At 46.8% G+C, this 25,306-nt stretch overlaps 1 protein-coding gene across 1 annotated transcript in view; it reads left to right on the forward strand.

Moving 5' to 3' along the window:
- The window catches only part of EPB41L4B (erythrocyte membrane protein band 4.1 like 4B), a 106,794-nt gene that overhangs the window by 54,536 nt on the left and 26,952 nt on the right, over window positions 1-25,306 (forward strand). The window contains 3 exon segments of the mRNA XM_023753296.1: window positions 2,874-2,938; window positions 18,364-18,593; window positions 20,609-20,727. Of these exon segments, the coding sequence (XP_023609064.1) occupies window positions 2,874-2,938; window positions 18,364-18,593; window positions 20,609-20,727 (414 nt within the window).

Below are 25,306 nucleotides of genomic sequence, written 5' to 3' on the forward strand. Positions count from 1 at the left end.
TCAGTTCTCAGAGAATTACATCATCGTTGCCCCCTAATTTCTTCCCGCCATGCCTTGGACCATACTCGTCTCCCTGGAATTCCTTTGCCTCCTGTCTGGAGAGAGCCCGCCTCAGAAGCCATCTCCTTCCCAGAGCCTCTCTGGCCCTCTTCACTGGAGGTCACCAGCACCAGTGGTTCCCAGCCCTGCCCCACCGTCTGGCAAGCTTCAAACCAATGACCGGGGCTGGGGCCTCCCCCTGCGGGGACTGAATCAGGAGTCTGGGTATGAGAGAGCGTCAGAGCTCCAGAGGTGGTTGTCACGAGCGGCCAGCTGGGGAACCCTGGTGGGCGAGGTGCCCTCACTTCCTCCATTGTCATTTGCCTATAAGAGGCAGCATCCACGTCTGATGAACTCCCAACTTGGGATCAGCTTTCTTGTCCTGGGCGTTGTGAATGTCTAAGGGGCCCTGTCACCAATCTGGTTTTGCATGTCACAGGAACAAAGCGACTTTATCATGAGTCCACATTGGAGCCTCGTTCTAACTAGTCTCATTCTTGATCTTCTGTTCCTAGATACTAATTCCTCAGGTGGGGGTGGGTCCCCAGGTACATTATCTTTACGAGGGCTCCACATTATGCTCCAGAAGAAATTTGTAGTATTGTCTTCTGTACCTGAAGTCATCTTCCCGCTGTGCAGAGCCTGCCCGTGACTTCCAGGTTTAGGGAATAACACCTGAAAGGGACTTCGATCTGCCAGGGGAAGGGCCCGGTTTCCTGATCTCCTGGCCTTCTTTCGGTTCTTGAATCTTCTTATTCAGATTGTTTTTTTGTTTGTTTTTGAGGGATTTTCGGGTGTGAGTGGCTGGGATGTTGTGGGGGAAGGGAGAGTTGTTGGGGATTACTGTGTGAGTGACATGAAAAAGTAAATGAAGCAAAGCCGTCCTAGCTCAGCGCTGCCCCGGCCGTCTTCCCCACAAGCCTCGTGGGTGAGTGCGCCCTGCACGCTCTGCTCACAGTGCACGGCGAGGCGATTGTTTGTTGCAATCAGATCTACAAAATCTGTTTCCTTCGCATTGTTGTTCTCAACATTTTTGGCAACCACTGGACCTCTGTGCCTTGCTACTCTCAGAGGTTCTGCGTTGCTCTGTCAAGGATCGGGAGTCAATGGACCGGGAAGAGAACATCCTGAGAAGTGGCCCGATAAGCATCTGAGTGCTGAGAAAGGGTTTCAGGAGGATGGGATGGGATTGCAGCGTGTCTTATTCTGAGCTCAGCAAGGCTAGCCAACTGCGGAGGATGGATTGCTGTGTTCCCGGTGAGGACGCTCCTGGCATTTGGGGCGGGACGGTTCTTCCTTGTTTGGGACTGTCCCTAGAGTTACAGGATGTTTAGTTTCCCTCTTCTCTGCCCAATCGTTAAAGGTAACCCCCCTGTGGTTTTGACAAGCAAAAATGCACATAGATATTTCCAGTTGTCCCCGGGGAACATAACTGCCCCGATTGAAAACCTTCTGGGTTAACATTAAAAAAAATACTCCTGGGCAGCTTGTGAGTAAGTTGCCAGAGGACACCAAGGAAGGGTCTGGAGTATCCTTCTTCTGGGTCCTTGTGGATACGGTGCCCACCCCGTCTCCCAGGAATCTGATGCGGTTGTGTTTGAAGAGAGGGAATAGGAGGGCCGTTTCTAATCTGTTACTCTTTTTTCTTGAGGACCCCATTGCTGGAGCCTCACTTGGGGCCAGAACAGTTGGGCTTTGGGCAAATCTTCTCAACTCTCTGGGGTTCTGTATCCCCTCAGAGGGCAACGTGAAGAGAGTGCATCGGGGAGATTCTAAAGCCCTGGTCGGCCCTCACATTCTGCTGCGGAGGGATCTCCTCCAGATCCATCTTCCTGCAGCACGTCCTATCGGGGGCTGCAGACTTAGCTTGCTGACAGGCGTCTTGGAAAGAGAGAGGCCTCTGGAATACAGAACAGGCAGCAGGGAGGGCATCTGGGGTCTGGGAAAACAGAATTGCTGAGAATTTTCCATAACAGAGAGTAGCCTTCTGCTTATTAACCAGAGCAGCAGGGAAGGGAGACGAAGGGGAGGAAATAATTAAAAGAGTGATGGTGGCAAGACTGGAGTGGCTTAAATGTCAGGCGGGCCTAATTTGCCAGGTAGAAAGTTTAGCCTTGAGAAGCACCCTGGCTTCTGGCTACGTCTGGGACCGCTGCCCTCTGCAGGCCAGACGTGGATGGGCACCTGCCACCCAGCCAGCCCCAGCCAGCCTCTTCCCTGGGTCATTTTGTGGGTCATCAGCCTGGATCTATGTGCCCATCTTCAAGTGGACCAATTTCTCCCTTCCGTTTTGTCACGATAATAAGTGCTCTGGGTGATTTGGGGGGTATTTTGGGTCATGCTTTAGAAAATTATTTTTACTGCTCAAACAAGGGAGAAGGCGTGTTCCCACAGCCGATGGTACCCCTTCCCGTCCTGGTCTGTGTGCGTGCAGACGTAGGTGTTACCCACGGTTGCCGTCATTTCCAGCAGTGACAGAAAGGGTTTCTGAACATTGCCGACCATCCTCCCTGTCTTTCTGGCACCTTCCTCTGTTCCCTTGTTCTCTCGGGAGAGGTGATTGTGGCCTGTCCTGGGCACTCTCGGGGGGGGACCCTTTCAAGGCCGATGCCTTCCCCTTTCTTCCCGGGCAGCTTCCCAGCCCCAGCCTTTGTCCAGGGGAAATGTGATCGTCCTGAGAAACGTCCCCCCCACCCCCCAGGCTCCCCGCCAGCGTTCAGTTATAGCCTTTCCATTCACAGCCCCTTAGGTGGATGCCAGTAAAAGAGAAAGTGAATGAAGACCATTGAAATCAGAAGGTCATCGAATAATCACGTTTGGTGTTTTCTTTCTAGCCTCAGTATCATCCCAATATTCACCCCAGCCAGCCACGGTGGCACCCTCACTCTCCAAACGTCAGGTAAGTGCCTGAGCTCACAGAGCCGCCCCTACACGAGTTCTTTTCTCTGAAAAGTTCAGCTTCTACTGAGTCATGAGTTAAAGTTCTGCATCAGCAGTCGCCGTGAAGAGTGGCCTTGTCACGGCCGAGATAAATCCTGAGCAGAGCAGAGGCAGCCAGCGAGACTCTGGATTTGCTCAAGTTACGCTTTATGACACCAAAATGAATTGGGCCAGGGTTTTTGTTTTGTTTTGTTTTTTTTAAGTCATTCTAACCTCAGAAATTTTGAGTTTGGTTTTGTGTTAGAAATGTTACTTTAAATGTCTAAGTAACATTTCCCTGTCCTGAGAATTCATTTATAAAAATATGACTAAAGCGTGAAGATTTTTGTTGTGGATTTTTTGGACAGAGGTTTTTTTTTGTTGTTTTTTTTTTTTTCTGTTTTTTCAGGGGTGGATTGAGGGCTTCCTTTTTTGTAGCAACGGATCTTTTTTTCTAAACTCAGGGGTCAGTGACCTTTTTTCCATAAAGGGCCAGGTAGTCGGTACTTTCGGCTTTGTGGTCTCCGTCACAGCTGCCCAGCTCTGCCGTTGTAGCCGGAAAGCAGCTACGGCCAGTGTGGAAGTGCATGGGTGTGGCTGTGCGCCAATAAAACTTATTTACGGTAATAAGCGGCGAGTGGGCTGTGCCTGCTCCCCTCGGCCCTAACCCACCACGACCCTTCCCAACTACACCGGCACCTGCCTTGTGTCTGTAGTCAGGCTCGAGAGCGTTTTCCTGCCAGCTTTGTCAAGGCAAACGTTCCTTTTAAGACCAGCTTTCATGGGTGTTTCTGTTTAAGAAGCTCTCTTAGAAACATGGCTGGTGAGTTCCGTGCGCACGGTTATTTCTTGGCAAGGCAGCCTTGCTCTGCGAGAAAGCGCCGAGGACGGAGTGATGGGACCAAGTCTGGTCAGAGCAGGGCAGGCGGGGGCACCTGGTTCTTGACAGTTCTGACCACGTTTGTGGGGGACCCTGTGGGACAACAGTGCGGTTTTAGCATAAACACGCGATACTTGTGTAACTTCCAAAGCAAGTCAGACTGGTGGAGTAATGCTTCTCGATGTTTCTGGATTGCAAAGGCAGTTTATTTTGCAGACGTGAGAAACAGAAGAGGTTTATAGAAACGCTGTTTTTAATAACCTTGTTTTGACAGAATTTTACACTCCTTGCTGCTGAGTGTATCATTAGTTTCCTTCGGAGGCATGACCCCGCCCAGCATTCCACAGGGTAATTCTGAGGAAGGCTGGTACCAAGCTCCTCTCGGTGGCCCGCCTGCCTGGGAGCTTGTGAATGCAGATTCACGGGCCCCCGCACCTGCTGGATCAGAATCTCCGATGGGGCCCAGCATTTTGTGTTTTATCAGGCCCTCCAGCGAGTTAAAGAGGCGCTGTCTGAGATACCTACCCCAGGAAAAGAGATTTGTTCCAACACTTTTGGCAAATGCTGCATAAGACATTCACAGGGCACATGCACATAACAGCCTGAGACGTCCCCTAGCAAAGGCACCTTTTCCACCTTGACCTGGCTTCCCCAGACCGACCTTGCAGGGATGCTGGCCCAGCCATAGACAGAGCTTTTCTCCCCTTGGAAGCGGGTAGATGACCTGCAGCAGAAAATCCATCCATTTCCGCTTGTAAGCCGTTCCCGTTCCTGTCATTCGTGGTTTACCCCGCCCAGTCCCTTTGTGCTCATGTTGTCTCACTCTTTTCTGAGTTTCCTTCCATCCCCCCACTAACCATTCACTCTGCAAACGCAACAGGCCATCCTTTGAGGATGACAGGCCGCGTTGGAAAGCGCCGGCCAGTGCAGACGACATCCATCTCGATTATGTCCACAACCAGAACCAGAAGAACTTAGGAGGCGTGCAGAGTGTGGTGTGTCGCGATAAACTCATGACTGCGCTTTGAGGGACCGGCCATCTCACTTCCATGCTCCATCCCCGTTGCATTCCATCCCATGAAAGGTGTCTGGGCGTCGCGTGGCTGCGTTTGTAAAGGTGTCTGAGGGATAGTGCTGAAAGGTGTTTTCCATGCCCGTGTAAATATTGGAAAGTAATCCCCATAGCTAGTCCTAACGTACTGTTGGCTGCATTCTCAATAAAATGAAGGTAGGTAAAGACTCAGGAATCACGTCGATGTTCTGATTTTAAAATTGGAGTAAAAGTCTATGTGTATTGTATTGCTATGTACCTGATATTTCTTTGTTATTTAATGAGTGGGACCAAATAAAACCAGGGAAACGTGGGAAGATAGCTCTGCAGAGAGTACTAGTGATATGGTGGGGATGGAGGTGGCTGGGGTCCAGCCTCTGCCATTGTGTGGTCTTAGACAAGCCATTGCCCCTTCTGGGCCTCATGTTCCTCATCAGAAAAGACTGGGTTGGACTAATCGATTGTCAAGGTCCTTTCCAACTCTGAAATTCCGTGAAATATAGTATTCCATTGAAATATAGTATTTCTAGGCTGAGGCTATAACATGCAAACGATCTCATAGGAAAATGGCAACATCCACTTCTCTAACTGAGGCCACCCCATCCAGAAGCTAAATGAAGTGTACGGACTGGATAGATGTTATATCATGCAGGGAGACTCTGAATTTCAGGTCTGAGGACAGTTTAGCCACTTGGAGTTTTAGAGATTTGACTAATCATAAGCTGCATAGCATCCATTTTGGTAGGATTTGCTGCTCGAGAACCAGAATAATTTTTTAACGTCTTAATGATTGGTGCTGCTAACTTGCATGATTGCAGAAGACATGATTATGGATAGAGATGCTGTCGGAATTTGTAGAACTTGAGGGTTGGGTTTTTACCCCAGACATCACTCTTTTATGACGCGACATGCCATCTGAGACACATATGGCATAAGATTTTAACAACGTTGTGCCAAAGCATTCTGTAGATGAGGATAGGAGGGGTGTTGCACAGTCTTTTGCTAGAACCAGAAAATTAATTTGTTGTCTTTTAGGGTAGAACTAGTACCAGTATATTTATTTTCCCCCATTTCAAGCCACGAATCAAACATCATTTCTCTTCATAGGTAGGCCTGCGATGTTTTTCCTTAGAATTTTTGTGAAATCAGTTCCCGTGCCATTTTTATATATGTCATTGTAAATTCGGCCCATTTCAAGCCTTTAACAGCATGTCTTGACATCCCTTGAGAATTTTATTGCTGAAATCTGAAAATTTTCTTTGGTTACCACAAAACCCTCTCCAGAAGGAGGGAATTGGCTGGCGCACCCTGCACAGTGCGGTCTGTGTTGTAGAAACTCCCCCCCAAGACATTTGTTTACAAGTATATTCCTGATGCTCCATATGTCCTGATGCTCCGTGTCTGTGCTGCGTCCAAATAAATGTGTTCTGAAGCTTTTAATCTTATTGATACGTTTTTACAAATGTGTTTCCCAAGAATAAAGATTATTCTTGCTCGTTGTGACTCGATCTTCATTTTGTGCTGCGCAGAAGGAACATTTGTGGGGGATGTAGGGGATGTGACCGTGCGCTCTCGGAGGTCTGACGGCAAGCGTTCCATCAGGTGGCGCGGATCAGCTCGTGCTACTGCCCTTGGGGGAGTGGCTCTCGCAGGCAGTGGCGGAGCCATGTCCTCATCGGGAGCCTGGCCCTGGTCCCAGGTGGCAGTGGGTGTGTCCTGTCGCAGTCCTGTCGTGAGCGCGGGCGTGTGTCCTGGACACACAGGACAAGCTGCTGTTCCTGGGAAGTGACTTCCAGCCCTGTGTCTGTGGCCCCCTGGAGACTGTGTACTCTGTCTAATGCATCTAATAAATACCTTGTGCTTAAAGCAACGTGCGTGGGCTCAGTTGTCTGAAACCGAGAAAGTCTAACCAGTTTGCATGCTTCCGGCCTCCTCATGGTTAAGTCACGTGGACACTGTTTATTCCTCAGCTGCGTGGACCTCTGTCTGCCACACTGGATGGTGATGGTGACTCACTCAGCTTCTGGGAACTCTGTGCCCTTGGCTTCTGTGGTGTCTGATTCTCCGGCCCTGGGACTTGTTCTTCGGTCTTTGTATCTCCTGTCATCCTCTGAACTATTGCTCTTTCCCAGGAGCCCCTCCTCTGCCCACAGCTCTCCTCACTGTCACGTCTACCTGGGTCTTCTCATCCCATCGTGACTTTATGGTGCTGCCGACACTGAAACCATCCTCTCTCCCTCAGACTAGACTGACATTTCAACTTGTATATTCCAAGTACACCGCAAAGTCCACGTGCCAAAACTTAACATTTCTCCTCTCTTACCAAAAGGGGAAAAAAAGTTTACCCCAGTTCTCTCTTTTTTACCCACGGTAAGAACTTATATATCATTGGCATCTCCTCTTCCTGTCGCCACGCGTATCCAGACAGCCCTCTCCTTGGTATTTTGTTCAGCCGCCCTCTCTCTTTGCCGCTGACCTTGATCTTTCCTCTGGCTGCGAGGTGCTCTTCCTGATCTCCCTGACTCTGATCTCTCCTGACAAGCGCGTTCTCCTCACAGCCCCCAGAGAGAGCTTTCTGAAACACCATCTGATGGTGTCATTTCATTGCTTGACATCTGCCTGGGTTCTCCATCACCCATGGGACGAAGCCCAAGGCCTTCTCTGTGGAATCCCCCTGCTCTAGCTAGCATAGTTCCCATTCCTCACCCTCCTGTTTAAGCTCCTGCAGCTCCACACTGCGTGTAGTTCCTGACATTCACCATACCCTGCTGTCACTCCCATCTGTGCCTTTGCAAACACTTCCTTCTGCCGAGAATGCTGTCACTCCCCTCCCCTTTGCCCGACTCCTGCTCATACTCACGTTTCCACTCAGCCTCGGTCTCCCAGGGATCCTGACTGCCCCCAGCTCTGCAAACTGGGTTAGTGTCTGTGCTCCATCCCACTGTCCCCACCCTCATATATATCAGTGGTGCACTTTGTATTGACACTGCCTCTGAGTCTCATCCTGGGGCCTGTACACAGCTCTTAATTAAGTCTGACTTTGTGCCACCTCCACCTTTGTTCCCCAGTGCCTGATGGGTAACAGGTGCTCCATGAATGTCTGTTCAGCAAATTAATGATTCCACATTCACTCTAAAGGAAACATCGAACCGGCGAACAGACAGTTCATATGTCATCTCTGAGCTGGTCCAAAGGTATCTGAGCAACTGTACCCAGTGTGGGGCATCACATTTTGAGTAGGACATTGACCACCACGCATGTTCTGGCTTCAGCCTCATCATCTGGATAGCATTCACTGTGTCTGTGGTGTTCTCCTTTGAGGCATTGAGGTCACGTTGAGTGTCACTGCCTGGCAGAGAACAGTCCAGCTTCGGTAAACTGGAGTCCCAGGTAGAGTGACATTGACCTATGGTCATATACAGGCGCCGACAACCACACGTGTGCTTTGCAGTCTACATACGTCACTTCACTTGATCCCCTGACCACTCTGAGGTCGGTGGTGTCCTTTTCACACACGGGAAGCTCAGGCTTAGAGTTTAACCAAGCAGCTTGCACATGGTCCCAGAGCCAGGAGGTGGTACGTCAGATTTCTGACTCCAAAGCCTGTGTCCGCCACATCTGCTCTGACCTCTCATCATCCTGCCATTTGGGACCTCGTCGACCCCCATCTCCATGAGACTATTAGATGAATTCACTGCACAGAAGTCTAGTTACTAACTAGAAAGACACTCACCACCACCAGCAGTCTCATCCGTACCCCTTGTATGCCATTGGACTAGTAAACGTTGTCCGTCATCTTTGCCAATGAGCTAATAACCCCGTTACTCCCCTCTTCCTGTATCCCCCACCCAGATGTCTAGGAACCCTTCACACCTCCCCAACTCTCCCAGCAACCTGGTAGCCCTGCCCATGCAGGAATTCATTCAACAAGGGTCCCCTTTCACAGGAACAGAGGTTGAGCGTTATTTTCTTAATGAACTACTCATTTCAGACGATCCACTGCTTCCTCCTGGAGAGCTCACAAACTACTCATTTCTTCTGGAGTATCACCCATCACCAAAACCAAGCTCAGTATTCCACACCAGGGTTCGCTTTTTGCATTTTAGAAACTCAGGTACTTACTGGTCTTGCATCATCCATTATTTTTCTGAGATCCCTCAGACTATCTCACAGCGAACTGACAGTGTTGTCAAATGGATGTAATTCGTATGGACTGGAAGTCTTGAAGTTATCCCAGGTAATTAGCTTGGCCTTCAAAACTCTCTTGCCTGTTTCATTTCTTGGTCTACCATTTCCGCTGAAAATGATTTTCATTAAAGTGAAGACGAAGGAATAAGGACATTGCAGGAGTCCTTCGTTTTTCTTGCCTGTTAATATCACGCCATCTTTCCAGGTCAATGAGTCCAGCCTCCTGGGCCCTGCTCTGAACACAGCTAATAGATCGTTTTTGTTGCCCTTGACTTTCCAGCTTTTAAAGGGCCCTTAAGATCTGAGCTCATCAGAGAACTCCCTGAGCAGCTGTATTGATCCCTTTGGATCAATATTTCCCAAACTTAGCTCTGACTTAATTGCCCGAATCTTCCAAAATTAACCCGGTGAATACCTTAAATAGAGCTAGGATGATTTGGCTTCTGCCAATTTGGTAAAGAAGGCAACAGACAGATGCCAAGACAAGGCACAAGGGGGCAGAGATAGAGAAAAAGCAAACGGCTGCTAACAGCAGGAGAGACCCTTTGTAGAGGAAAGGTGGCACATTTTAAGAATCCCCTCCGGTATCTCCAAGGTGAAACAAATCTGAAATCGGCATTCAGCTGAGCCTCAGCAAAAGAAGAAATCCTCAGTAATTCTGCAGATAGGTCCATTTCCCCCCAAATTGGGGAACCAACACGTCGTTTGGACAGCTTACTAAAAATTGAGTGATCGGCGTGAGACCTAAGAGCCTCCATTGTAACAGTCATCCCAGGAGAGTCAGGTGGGCAGGGGCAGGGGCTCACTTTGGAAAAGCACAGTTTCCTATCTGGTTAGGTTTGCCCTTGTTTAATGGCTCGATTTTTAACTAAATAGAGGCCAACTTTTTTTTGTAAGTAGGCATGATGTTTAAAAGTAAATGGGTGACCATCACAGTTCTCAGATGTTCGTGGTGGGTTGAAATGAGAGATGTGACATTGAGTCTCATCCCAGGAATGTAGTTAATGTTGAATCCTGAGATGACTTTGCATTGCTGAGGCAAAGTAGGTTGGCTTCCACCTCTCGTCATTTTCCTACAAAAGGCATGAAGGTTCCTGCTGCAGTCCCTCCTTTCCCTCTTCCCTTCACATGCTGCAACCGTCTGGACTTCATCAAGCTTTCTGCCCTGATCCCTGACCAAGTCTTCTGTTTTCCTGCCACATCACACCTTTTGAAAAGAGACAAACTTACATTTGGATTATTGTTTTTAACAAGGTAGGAAAGTTCATGTATATTATCTATCAGTTTGAAATATAGGCCACATAGGACAATCAATATGCCATGAAAGCATACTTTTTCATTTAAATTATAATTTTTGTATGAAAGGTAAGATTCATCTGGGATTGTTCTGAATAAAATAAATATAATTTTTAAAAAGTAAATGGACATCTTCACAAGCAGCTGGATCTTTCTGCTCAGTATGGTTTTGTACATCTTCAGGTTCACAGTGAAGCAGAAGAATGTGAGAATTCTAGTGGTTCTCTTATGGCTTTAATTTCATTATAATCTCCCTCCCCCAAGTCTACCTAACCGAGTCTATTGTCGAGTAACACTCCCTCCACGTTTTGCGTGGAGTAGGGTTCGGTATCTGAAAGAGGAGCCGCACACAAGTGAAAGAAAAAGACACGAGATAATTTTGCAATATTGGGGGACCAGGCGGGCAAGTCCCGAAGGACTTCCACCGATGCTCAGGCCGCTCCAAGCTTTTATTTGGTCTTGGGTAGCCCTAGGGTAAGGAGGTTTGTCTGAGTTAGCCTTAGGGTAAGGAGGTTTGAATGACACATGGATTAGCTCATTGGTAGACAATTTCCAGAAATAGGCAGAATATCTGATCAACAATAATCAACAAGGATCTACACAAGTATCTAAGGAATTAAGGGAACTAAGGTGGGGATGCTTCAGCTGTTATTACCTAAATTAACTGGGTGGTTCCTAGATTAACTGGGTGGGGCAGTTCTGACCTTTGCTAGGACTTCAAAGGTTACTAGCTTTTGGGGGTCTCTGTCTAAACTCAGCTAGTGAAGACAATGAATGGACTCCGACAGTCTATGTCACTGTTCTGCTCTCCTCCGGATGCAAGGGGCTAGGGACCTTCAAATGATGGAGAAGGTTGTGCATGGGCACACCACAGTCTACCAACCCAGGGCAGGATTCAGGCCCATGTGGGGAAACAGGTGGAAGTTTGCAGAAGCAAAATGACAGTACATTTCGAGCTGATGAGAGGACTGTGGACTCCGGTGTGGAGGTCTGGGTTTTGTTCTCTGACCAGTGAAGTATGGACCCTTGGGCATCTCACATGGTTTGAATCCCAACTGTGCACTCATTTGGCCAGTTTCTTCTTCCCCTCATTTTTCTGATCTAAAAGGGACTTTCGCCAGAACCGGTTTGGCTCAGTGGATAGAGCGTCGGCCTGCAGACTGAAAGGTCCCGGGTTCGATTCTGGTCAAGGGCATGTACCTGGGTTGTGGGCACATCCCCAGTAGGAGGTGTGCAGGAGGCAGCTGATCGATGTTTCTCTCTCATCGATGTTTCTAACTCTCTATCTCTCTCCCTTCCTCTCTGTAAAAAATCAATAAAATATATTTTAAAAAATAAAAATAAAAGGGACTTTCGCTCAGCTGGCTTGACTCAGTGGTTGAGCATCAACCTATGAACCCGGAAGTCACAGTTCAATTCCTGGTCAGAGCACATGCCCAGGTTATGGGCTAGATCCCCAGTGTGGGTGGGGTGTGGCAGGAGGCAGCCGATCAATGATTCTCATCATCGATGTTTCTATCTCTCTCTCCCTCTCCCTTTCTGAAATCAATAAAAAATATGTTTAAAAATAAATAAATGGGAATTTAACAATATCTATTTGGGAGAATTCAATGATGTGTATGTGTGGTGCTTTGCACAATGGTTGATACTACCTGACAGCAATTTTTAGTGGGCTTTTTTTAATTTTAATTTTTTTTAGATTTAAGGCCTTAGCAGTCCATGTGGTAAGAAATAGGACAAGGAGACTCAAAGTAGCTCAAGGAATGGTGTCTCCCCTGGGTGGATAGGTTGCGATGTACAGTCTAATTTTAGCAATGGACGGGGTGCTTGGTTCCAAAGGAAAGAGATGGAAGAGGGTTAACACAATACATAAAAACATGTCTCTGAAACGCTAACAAGCTCAGAGCAGAAACACCATGGGGGTCTTTTGAGAGGGGATTAAAAGCAATGGAAGTGGTATTTCTGTCGGAGAATTCCAGGCAGGGTGCGGACAGTGCTTTCCCACCTGCACAAGGCAGGATCGGCAGGGGGCGGGCCCTGGTGAGACCACTGAGAATCCGTTCTGCGGGCACAATTGGGACTCAGAAGTTTGGGGAATTGCAATGAAGCGTCCGCTCGGTTCCCGACCTGCCCCGACTTCGGACTTCACCTTATACAAAACGGAGGAACCGGGTAGCTATTTGGAGACTACATAGAAAGTACTAATGGGAACTGCTGTGCTTTTTAACTTTTTTTAGTAGGTAATACAGACAGTGGTAAAAATTCAAGCAAAGACACCTGAAAGTTACTTTTCCTCTCCACCCTCTTATTCCCTGGTTCCCTAGTTCTTCCCAGAGTCAGCCTTTCTTCTTGTCAATCAGAGCAATTCTGGGTAGAAAGCACATGTGTTTATTTAACCAATCAATATTGATGGGCATTTAGGCCTCCTCGAGTCTCTGAAATTAGGATTTTGGCTGCCGTCCTTGTACATTCTGTTTTATGCACTTGAACAAATCTCTCTGTAGACTAAATTCCCTACAGGTAGAGACTTGGGTCAAAAGGTTTGTGCATATTTAACTTGGATATTGTCTAATGAGATTTCCCTCCAAAGACATTCTCCCTGATTATGCCGCCCCCACCCCAGCGATTTGACAGGGCTTCTGGGACCCCGCAGCAAGCAAGCTCCTAGCCTTAGCTGACTTTTTGAACCTTTGTTAGTCTGATGGGTAAAAACCACATTAATCGCATTTCTCTACAAGCAAGGTTGTACACCCGCTTCCTCTTCTTGGAGGCCATTGGTTGCTTGTTTTCTCTGAACTGTCTAGATCTAGAACCTTTATCCTTGAGTCCTGCTCTTTCATAAAGATCAGGCTGACGAAGTGGAATTAATGATGTCATCTTAGCCTTTTTAATAGTGAAGAAAGGGAAGGCTAGGAAAAGTTGATATTTATGAAACGTTTTTCTTTTTTATTTCAGAGAGGAAGGGAGAGGGAGAGAGACATAGAAACAGTAATGATGAGCCCTAGCTGGTTTTGCTCAGTAGATAGAGCATCAGCCTACGGACTGAAGGATCCCAGGTTCGATTTCAGCCAAGGGCACATGCCTGGGTTGCGGGCTTGATCCCCAGTAGGGGGCATGCAGGAGGCAGCCAATCAATGATTTTCTCTCATCATTGAATTTTCTCTCTCTCCCTCTCCCTTTCTCTCTGAAATCAATAAAAAAAAATTTTTTTAAAAGAAACATCAATGATGGGAGATAATCATTGATTGGCTGCTTCCTGCACGCTCCCTACTGGGGACCAAGCCTGCATCCTAGGCATGTGCCCTTGACTGGGATTGAATCCAGGACCCTTCAGTCTGTAGGCCGGCGCTCTATCCACTGAGCCAAACCAGCTAGGGCTACCAGACGTTTTTTGAAAGCAGCTGTCCGGAAGTTTAGGTAACCATCAGTGGGATACCAGGCCGTGGAAATAGAAAGTGGGCAGCATCAAAATAGCCAGGATGAAGGAATTGATTTCTAACATCTGATTCCTTTTCTTTTGGGGGCTTATTGAGAACTTTCCACTCAGACTTCTTAAATGCCCACCTCGACATTGTGAATTTCCCCGGTGCATTTGACCAGGGAAGGACAAATTTCTTTCAGGTACAATTAAAATTCTAATGTATCGGATATAAAAGCACAGGCACATCCCAAGACTCAGCAGTGGCATTATTGGAGGAAAGGCTGCAGAAGTTAAAACACCAGAAGGGCTGTCGTCTCGACAATCCACTAAAAAGGGGGTTAGGATAATTAGAGGAACATCCCGTGGGCATGTTGTAAGGAACCCGCAGAAACCTACCTAATCATCCCCAACTGAATGGGAATAGCTTCAGCATCCACTTTCTGCAGCTGAGACCTCCGGAGCAAGAGGTGTTGCTGTGCCTACAGCCCCACCAGCACCATCCAGGGCTGCATAATGGACCTTGTACCTATATTAAAGGCAATTAAACAAGCCCTTAAAATACAGCTTCAGAGGCTTGCGGGATGGTTATAATGGAAGCTTCTGAAAAACCTACCCGAACTGGGGAGCAGAGAGGGAGCCTTTGAGGAGATTTTCAAGCATTCATGAAAACCAAAATAGATTATCCCTCTGGCTCACCTCAAAAACACGAACCCAGCGTTCAGCTCCCGCTCCTGCTCATACTGGTATCTTGTGCCATTAGAATGTCTAAAACCTGCCCTTCACAGAGCACGCAATGTATGCATTGAACCTGAGCATCTTTCTGGAATGAATGATACTTCCATTCATTTGGGTGAGTTAGGTAGTGTCTGCAGGGTGGAAGAATAACACTCATCTGGTGCCCGAGTCTGCAGTAGCTCTTTCAAAATGCAAGGGATGACAAAGGACTGGCTCTTGAAACATTATTTTACACACTAGCAGCTGCACTTGATGGAAATGATGACTTTTTCTCCCTGTTCCTTGAGGGCTCCCGTATGATACTGTGTGGGGATGCATTTCATATGATACTGTGTGGGGATGCATTTAAAGCAGTGGCTAGAGGCAAGTTAATACTGCTAACTTGGGGGGGGGGAATCTTCATTTAAGGCACAGAGTGGGCACTGGGATGCAAAAATAAGAACCCCTCCCCCAAATCTGCAATAAATCAAGAAGGGAAAGCACCGTTAGATTAATTGGAAGTGAATGCCGTAAAGGAAAACAACTATATTTGTGTCCGTATTTTTTTCAAGGCAGAAAACAGTGAATAAAATCTTAGTCATAAGCCTCAGGGCAAAAATGAACTCATAAAATATTTATTCTTTGGACTCGGATGCTGAAATTCATCTGGCATGGTGAAAACCCTAGATCTCACCACGAACTTGGAGAGCCCTTCCCCGTGGCTTCCCGGTGCCTCGTGCACAATCAGGAAGCGTCTGTGGCAATGAGCAAGAATGAGATCGAGGTAAAATGGGTTTTCCAGCAGCAAGTGTTCAAGGCCTGCTATCTGTTGACAGCCATTCATTGAAACCATGGATAGCAGTTTCGCCCAAGGAAAATTCCGGACTCCAAGATGGAGGTGCACTTCCTGTCTGGCTCACGCAGGACACTCAGTTACCACGGAACCCTAAAGGCTCTCGTTGCTCCGTAAGATGTGACACATTTTACTCTGCAGTTTTGCAAAGACTAGAATGTAACGGGAAGGCAACCTGGGGGATTGGAGAGCAAGGTGAAGCGTTTATGAGTAGACACTTGCTAAGTTAGCCAGGGAGAATTAAAATTGAATGCATGAGGACAGTCATTCAATAAATATGTACTCTGCATCTACACTGTGCCAGTACCGTAACCGGCCCAGGGATAGACGCTAAGAAGAGGCCTGTCTGGCCCCAGGTAGCGATTCAGACATCACCTGTGTGAACACTAGACTTAATGCCGAGTTCCGTGCTAGGAAAATGTCTTCAAAGAAGTACAAATGGGAAAAGTTCTCTTTTGCCAATTAGTAGTCTATAGAAAGACATCTAAACCATGCCCTAAAAGTGTCATCTTGACCTTTTCAGACAGGAGAAAAAGTGAGGTAGGGCATCTTTCCTCTCTAGTTGTTCTTTTAAAAAAATAAATAAATAGAACCACTAAGTTGCTGTAAGAAATCATCCCTAATTAATAGACCTAACATGTGTAATGTGTCATATTCCTAAGATGCTTACACAATTTTCTTCTCAAATGCATTATGGAAAAAGTACGGCTTTCAAATATACTTTCTGCTTGCTGCCACTGAATTTAATAAGAGCTTGTAGCAATATGTTGGTCTAATGGTCCATTCTGTTTAGTCTCCACTAAATAAAAATTGAAATAAGTGACAGGTGTCCTGGAAACCATACCGAGCAAATGCACCTTGCCCTTGCTCTCAGCAGGACATGGCAGAGATCAAATTACTTCATTGAGCTGTAGTTCCTGGCATATAAATGCTTAATAAATGTTTGCCCAAATATGCAGTGTCTGGGGCCCAGATAAGTGAAACGAGTCACCTCGGGTCACATAGCTAAGTGGCAGTAAAACCAAAGCTAAGTGCCAACCAGCGTTCTTTTCACGTCATGATACTGCTGCTTCTGTCCACGTGGCAATACAGTGCCTCTTAGCACTTGCGAGAGCACAGGGCTCTAGAGTCAGGTTTCTTGGGTTCAAATCCCAGCTCTGCCATTTACTAGCTGTGTGGCTTTAGGAAAGTTAACTAGTCTCCCTTTTTTTAAAAATTCTCACCTGAGGATATGTTTATTGATTTTTTAGAGAGAGGAAGAGGGAAAGAGAGAGACCATGGATTGACCCTGCAACCTAGGTATGCACCCTGATTGGGAATCGAACCTGCAACCTTTTGGTGCAGGGGATGACGCTCCAACCAACTGAGCCACCCAGCCAGGGATCTCCTTCCTTTCTGTTATCTGTAAAATAAAGAAAACAATACCTGTCCCTTCTTCAAATGATTGTTGGGAGGTTAAATGCATTCATAGATGACACAGTGCTGGGCACTTCAAAAAAACTGAGCGTTGGGTGTTTTTCTCTGTGAGTGTTTGGAGAGCATGATTACTGCGCTAGTGTTCAGTGGGGGGAGGGGGAGTGGTGCTGGCTGACACCACCTGCTGTAAAAACACGGTGTTTGCGCCGATTCTGCTGAGCATCCCCGTTGGAGAGCCACAGTTCCAGGCTAATGGGCTGCAGTGTGGGCGAGTGGCAGTGCTTCCGAACTTTTCCTCGTCCTTGGCACACAGAACATGACGTATTTGTGTAGCAGCTGAGTAAGCAGACGAGGCTGCTTAAGGCTCCAGGCTCCCTGGTTCTGTCCACTTGCCTGAGGATCGAAAGAATAAATGGTTCCACCCGCCTGCCACCCTTCTGAGGCCCGTCCATGGGAAGCAGCTCTACTGAGGTCTTTGTCAGCATCTCCCTGCTGCTTTAGTTCTGACTAGGCGTACGGAGTCGTCCCCACTGTGAGCTCCAAGTAACGAGGAGCCGGTGTGCCCCCAGCAGGCTCCTCTGGAAGGTGCTGGGGGCACGCGTGCGGCTGTGCGGGCTGTTCCTGCCTCCCGGCCCCCTGCGATGAAGCTGGCAGGTGCCGTGGGCAGGTGAAAGGGTTGCCCTGCAAACAGTGAGTGTGCAGTAAACCATCCCAAGAAGATGCCAGTGATCACCTCACCAGCTGCATGTTCCCAGGCAGAAAACTGAAGCTCAGAGCGACTATCCACGGTTCCTCCCAAGGCTGGGGTAGAACTAAGACGGGAACCCAGGTGTTTCAACAACAACTCGGTGTGCTTCTTGCTGCCTGCTTTGTGGCCGCCATGGGGAGGGTGGATATCATTGGAGAAGGGAGGCTGGTCTGTGACTCCCTCCCCCACCCAGAAGCCAAAGTCACCCCTTCTTCCACATTCTTCCACACATGTGCACAATGTGAGACCGTCCTGAGCAAGGCCTCCAGGAGCAGCCAGGGTGGGTCAGAGGGAGGAGAGGCGAGGAGGGCTGTTAGGAATCTGTGTTTGAGGCAGTCTACGTGGGAGATGACATGGGCTTCCATAAGGCAATATTGGGAAGCAGCGAGAGGAACCATTGGAATTAAAAGATGTCACAGCAGTAACATCAACAGGTGGTCTGCACGGTGAGGCTGATGGGGAGGAAGGGAGAGGGGACTCCAAGACTTCCAGTTTGTCATTATGATCGTGTTATACGACAGTTGACAAATTGTTTTTTTTATCCTTGCTTTTCATTTCTTCCTTCCTGTTTAGAGAACATCTTTTTTTAACAGAAATTATTTCATTTCAAAGTTGAGAATTTTGCTAAGGTTGAAGGTCTCCGATGTATACAAATTCCCACTTTCTGCTTTTTCTTGGAGAGCAACGTTGCCCTTCTGTCCTGTTCTCCAATAACCCTGTGGATCTGTTGAACTGCTTTCTCTTGTTTTTCTCCTGCTTTGAGAACTTCTTTTAAAGTACGCACAGGAACACGAAGGCATTTTGCTTCTCTAAATACTGACTTTGACACCCTCCACAGCTACCCGCTCCCTTCCCCAGGGCTCAGCAGCTCGGACCGGCTACCCTTCGGCATCGAGGAGAACGGGGGCACGCCATTCACTACCAAAGCTTCGGGGCGGCACCACCACCACCACCACCACCAGCACCAGCACCAGCACCAGCACCACCCAAACTATGGCCTCTCGCTGACCCTGGAGAACAAGGAGGGGCCTTTGAGGTCCCCAAACTCCAGCAGCAAATCCCTTACAAGTGAGTAGGGGTCGGGGACCGGGGTGGGGTAGTGGGAGGGATGCTACAGGGCATGGCTGGCTTCCATGCATCCTCAACACAGACCCTGCAGGTGCAGCGTGCAACGGGGCTAATGTCAGCGCTGGGTTACTGGGTCTGGGCCTTGAGCAATTAGGTAGGAGCGAGGTAGGGAGTATGGTTTACCAGGAAGCTGATTTCATTACAAGGTGACAATCCTCTCTCCTCCTGCTCATTCCTTAGCCCATCTCTGCTTCATCCGTCTCCAGCACAGGCTCAAGGTGACGGAAAGAGAAAGAGGGGAGTGAGTCGGCTAGAATATCTGCTTTCCTAATTTCAGGAAAACCCATTCTAGCCCCTTTCTGACATCCCTCTTCTGAGAGCAAGGTGACCTCAGATCCCAGGGAGAGAAGTTATGGAAATGGAGAGTAAGCCATTAGAAACATTTTTAGCAATTTAAAGGTGATTTTATAACTGTTAAAGCTTTAAAAATGTGGGCTTGGGTTTTGTATGTCTATTATTTTATTTTTCTAGAATTCACTTCTATTATATTTTGTCTAAGAATTGGTCTGTGACATCCAGGGGGGAAGAACTGATTCTTTATCGTATACGGTTTGAAAAAGCAGTGAGGAAGAGGCAAGCGTCAAGAGGCGGCAATTCCCAGGCTCACTATTGAGCCAAATCTCCTCTTGGATCCCTGGTTTTCTCAGCTATGAAATGGGGTAGAGGGTGTCCACATGGATGGCCAAGGAACCTTCCAGCGCTGACATTTTGGGAGTCTGTAAGCTGGTGAAAAGAAAGAGCCATTGTGCCTTCACTCGTTGGCCACAGGGAACAATTCCCGGTTGGCTAAGCCGGGAATGGGAACTCATCATTCCCTTGGTGTTGAAGAATCAGAACTCCCTCCCGTCATCACTATCCACACAGCCCTTGCCCTAGGCCGTGGCATCTTTTTGTATCTGGATAACTGTTACAGCACCTTCAAGGGCACCCCCTCTAGTGCACCCCCTCTCCAGGTTGTAGCTGCCAAAGTGGGAGCTCTCACCAGGTAGCTCTGACCAAATGCCTAAGACCGTCCCACGGTTCCTCCCTGTCCTGCAATAAAGCCCATACGTCTAAGCGTGGCCACACACAGACCTTCACAGCCTGGCCCCTGCCAAGGTCTCCAGCCTTCCCTCCACTCACTAGGCTCCAGCCAACACTCTGCTCTCACCACGCATTGTGCTGTTTCCCAGCTCAGGCCTTTGCACCTGCTTTCCTCTGCCTGGTGAACTCCTACACATCCCTCAGGAACTGGCTCAGATGTCATCAGTGACATCTAACACCCCTCCCTGATTCCTAGCTGTGGAGTACCTTCTCTCTCACTCCTGGAGCAATTAAATAAGCCTTTTATTACTCTCATTTGGAGTTGTCTGCACATGCATCTGCCTCATTCATCTCTCTGTTCCAGCTCCCCAGACCTAAATGGCAGAGAATACTTGGCACAAGTTTTAGTGTGGAATGAATATCACATATTTAACGTCATGTGTTAATGGGTAAATACTAGCTAGTGGGAGGGGTGGCGGAACTAATCCAAAGCAGTAGAGAAATAAAAATCAATGAATTTGACTTCAGAACCATAACCTAGTTTTTAAGGGCACATCCATATAGGCCTGTTAGCTTGAACACGAATCTTTCCAATTTGCATAGTGCTTTACCATTAATAAAGCATTTGTACATGCAGGACCTCATTTCATATTTGCAACAATTTTGAAAGGTAAATCATTTTATTTTCAATGTAAAATGGCACAAAAGCTCAGAGAGGTCAAGTGATTCACCCAGGCCACCCAGCTCATATATGAGGGAGTTAGGCCTTGAAACCTTGACCTTAGATGTTCTCACACCCCGTCAACTAGTTGTATTCAAGGGATGCAAGCTGCCAGAGGAGGAGGCAGACAGAAAAGGTGCTAGCAGTGGGGCTCTGGAAGCATCTTTTACCGTCTCGCTTTTCCTCATTCGTTCCCTTTTGTCTCTTATAGAACTGACTCCAGGAGCACCTGCCCTGTTCAATGAGGCAGCCACGCATCTAAAGAAGCTGGAACTGGACACTGTGAAGGCTCCTGGACCCTGGCCTACTCTGCACATCAACATCAATAAGGTACCGAGGACCAGAACCAGGCAATGAGCGTGGACCTGGGGCTCACGTCAGACCTCTGATGATTACCCTGGCTGCCTCCTAGACCCGGTGCCTTTGGCTTGGAGGGGTTTCTCCTCAGGCTTTCCTGATGTTTCTGCTCAGCGTGTCTGAGGAGCAAATATTCACTTACATCCTTTTTGGGTGACTTACCGAGTGAGGCATTGCCCTCAGTGCTGAGGCCAGCAGGGCTGGATCTATTAGTGGTCTCTCCCTCCTTCTAACGGAAGGATCCACAAGCGAAGAGTCCTCACTCTGCTCTTCCCATTTTTACCCCTCTGTATTAGTCTGCTCATGCTGCTATAACAAAACACCATAGACCAGGTGCCTTAAACAACAGACATTTATTTCTCACAGTTCTGGAGGCTGGGATTAGGGAGTCCAAGATTGAGGCACTGGCTGATTTGTTTCCTGGTGAGGGCTCTCTTCCTGGTTTGCAGAAGGTCGCCTTCTTGCTGTGTTCCCATTTGCCAGAAAAAAAATGATCTTTTTCTCTTCCTCTTCTTGTAAAGCCACTCATCCCATCATGAAGTCCTCACCTCATGACCTCATGTAAATCTAATTACTTCCCAAACGACTCATCTCCAAATATCATCACATTGGGGGTCAGGGCTTCAACATATGAATTTTTTTTGGGGGGGGGGACACAGTTTGGCCCATGCCATTTCCTCTCTCTCTCTCTCCAACTGTGCCTGGCACATAGTAGATAATCAGTAACTATTTGCTGATGGAAGGAAGGGGAGGCTTGAAGGAGGGAGGGAGGGAGGAAGGGAGGGACAGGGCAGAAGCCAAGTTCTCTTTTGGTTAGATCTGTTCTTATCCAACTGCACAGCCTTGTAAAAATCTAATTTTATGTTAGAACTATAGACTGTCAGGGCTGGATTTGATCTATTATTTAGTTCAACCTTCTCAACATCAAACCAGAGGGAGGGAAATTACTTCCTCAAGGTCACACAGCAGGGGCTGAATCTATGCACCCCGATGCCTGATCCGTTGCCCTTTGTACTCCGATATGGTTCTTTCTTTTCTTCCCCAGGTTTCTCAGTTTCAGGCCTTATGGCATTTGGGGCTATTGTTTCTTTGTTGAGAGGGACTGTCCTGTGTATTGTAGGATGATTGCAGGCCTGGCCTGGACCCACCAGATGCCAGTACCACCCCCATCCAGGTGTTGAAACTAAATTGTCTCCAGACTTTGCCAATTGTTTCTTGAAAGGTCACATCGCTCCCAGTTGAGAGCTGCTTTTGTCAGAATATTTTACTCTTTTAAAGTCCCCAAAGGAATAGTCGTCGTCATTCCTGGGTCACTTCTTCCACTCTAATGCTTAGCTTTGCTCTTTTATAAGAAGGAATTTGGAAGACCTGACTTGGGAAGCGCCCCTTTGCTGGTGAGCATGGGAAGGTTATACCTCCTGTCTGGGCTGTTCTTCCACCCTAGCCAGCCCTCCAGTCTACAGTAGACTTCAGAGCTTCTCAGAAGACCCTCACTCCCTTGCACTCCTCCTCCCCACACAGGGCAGCCTGAAGTCCTTCTGTTCCTTAATGGGATCCCAACCTCAAGGCCCCCCTCATCCACTTTTCTTCTTTTTTAAATATATTTTTATTGCTTTCAGAGAGGAAGGGAGAGGGAGAGAGAGATAGAAGCATCAATGAGAGAGAATCATTGATCGGCCTGACCGGGAATCGAACAGTGACCTCCTGGTTCATAGGTCGATGCTCAACTGGCTGGGCCACTTTTCTTTTGTACTGTGCTCCCTGTTGGCTAGCTGGAGAGAATTCCCCTGCGGGATGACACTCATTCATTCAAGCAACAACTCTTTATTGAGCAGGCCCATACCAGGTCCTGGGGAGTCAATCCAGTGCATCGTGTGCCCTCTAGACTTGTCCTTCTCTGTCTCTTGGTTTTCAACTTTTCTGATGCACAATACACATTAAATGTTTTCACGGGGGTTTACACAGAGTTTGACAGAACCCAAACATGTTTTGTGAGGAAGTATAGCTTGTAATATCAGGGAACTCAGAAGCGGTATGTAACTGGTCATCATCATGAGTGTTGGTGGGAAATGGACAACAGTGGCTTGCTCTGGGTTAAGGCAAAGCTGAGACAGCTGTGACTTAATAAGTTTTTCCCTGAAGCTCAAACTATATATAATGCCTCTCTTTTCTCTCCCACTTGAAGAAATACCTCAGTAAGCAGGCAGGCTAGGATGATGTCAGATAACCTTGACTTTGTCCTATCACATAAGCAAAGTATATTATTATTTCACACTATGATTTTTATCATTAATAAAGCATTCCTCACAACAGACCTTACAACTTATATGATACCACAATTGGGACCAGTGGCTTTGATGACTCTTAAAGTTTTTTCCAGCCTCAATGATCAAGAATCTACTGATTCTTCTAAGGTTTGGAGAAGTACCTGTTCTTGATTTAATGGTGAGAAGACATTTTCATTGCTCAGTTCCAAAGTAGTACCTAAAGTTATCATAAGAAGTTAAATCTCATGAGATTTCAAAAGTTGTGAACAATTCGTGTCAATAATTCAAAAATGCTCCTGATCATTTCTTTATCCCCATTGCCATCCCCAAACAGATGGACCTTTTCTAATGACCAAGTCCAAGTGTCATTCCTCTGTATGTTTTGAAGTCTGTATTTCTATATCAAACAATAAATCATCTGTCCACAGATCAAATTGAATGTAAAATACAAACTCTGATTATGCAGAAGAGAAAGCACAACATTCTCAGAGCCATCCTCCAGGCTGAGATATGGTCCTGTTGCAATCCAAATGCTTATCTCCCCTGAAGACACCTTTTATGCAAACATGTTCACATAATGATACTTGAATTTTCCAAAATTTATATTGGCCTCCGTCTGAGTCAAATCAGAGAGCTGAACAGTCGCTCTTGCTTTGTCCAGATCAAACAGGAACAAGCCAGCTTGAATTTTATGTCTAAAAAGAATTACTAAATTCAAGGGGGGAAAAAATCAATGCTGGATCCTCATTCTTTTCTTATTTTAGCAGCATTCAATTTTTTTTAAGTAGGTCTTCGGTCACGACTTTGAGTATAACTATGTCTCCTTAAGCAATTGTCAAAAACCTCAAATGGGCTTTGGAACCAATTTAATTTCTGTTTCCCAGCATATCATTCCCCCAAAGTAAATCTAATTTAAAAAGTAACTCTTTGCACACCAGGGAAGACACCATTCTGGCAGTAAACACTTTATCTGACAGGATTTAGAAACACATGATGCATCATCCTAAAGGTGTACTGTAAATCTCATCTTTCAAAATACATAAGTTACTTCATTTGCTGTTTGGAAACTGCTAAGTCTCTTAGGATAATGATTCCAAATGAGTCCGTTTTCTTTATATCCAACTTGACGGCTTAAGATCATTAGTGTCCTCATGTCTGATGTTCTTTTTTAGTTATATTTTCTTTTCTAACCAAAGAATCTACCATGAAAGTGCCATTCATATCTTATTTTCTCACTTGATCCTCATAATAACCTTATGAAGAAAGAAACTGAAACTCAGATTAAGGGAAGCCAGTGTGGTTGACTGGTCAGGGCTCCAGCCTTGGGGTCACCTAATTCTGGGTGTGAATCTTTGCTCTTCTTGGAACTTACTGTGTGGCCTTGGGCAAGTGGCTTACTTTCTTTTTTTTTCTTCTCATCTATAAAATGGGGATAGTGATTGTATCTACCTCCACACGTGATGGTAAAATGAGAAAATGCAATAAGATAGACAAAAGAAATGCTTGGTCAGTGCCTTGCCCATTATAAGCTCTTGGTAAATGTTATTATTTTCTTTTTGTTATCATCAGCAGCAGCAGCAGCAGCAGCAGCGGCAGCAGCAGCAGCTTTTGTTTATGGTGCTAGTAAGGGAAAAAGCTGAGATTCAAATCCAGGTCTTCTGTCACTGCTTATCTCGCTGTTACATGAGATTGCTGAGTTCTGCTTCGTCTACCAAATGCTCCTCTATGCATTTGGAGGTCCCATGGAGACACTCTTTTCTGTGCCCTCTTTTCTTTAATAAATGATGTCAACCAGCCAATTGCACAATAATTCCTCCAGGGGTCCCATGATGTTCCATAGGACTTTTGAGTTAGAGAGTGAGATTAATTTTGGAACTTGCAGAATTTGAGGCCTTTAGAACATTTTGTTCTTGCCCTGGCCCATTGTGGCTGACAGGCCACATTATGTCCTGCTATCACAAAATCGACGTTTAGCAATCATGTGCCCTTGTATCTTTCTTATGAAATACATCTCTTCTAATAATAACTATATGTCATTATGATCTTCCTCAGCAGGTGTTTATTGAGCACGTGCTATGTGCTCAGTGGAATATGCAATGACCACAATAGACATGGCTAACAATAAGACATGATTTCCCTGCGTGTAATATGTATGCCATCCAAGAGGATATGCATAAGCATTTTTAATAGTTATATAACTATCATACTGTACATTATAATAAATATAATAGTCACCAAGCCCATGATTTCAGATATTATTGCTTAGGACACCTACTTAAACTAGG

The sequence above is a fragment of the Myotis lucifugus genome, unplaced genomic scaffold, assembly GCF_000147115.1.
Source record: "Myotis lucifugus unplaced genomic scaffold, Myoluc2.0 scaffold_43, whole genome shotgun sequence".
Classification (NCBI taxonomy): domain Eukaryota; kingdom Metazoa; phylum Chordata; class Mammalia; order Chiroptera; family Vespertilionidae; genus Myotis; species Myotis lucifugus.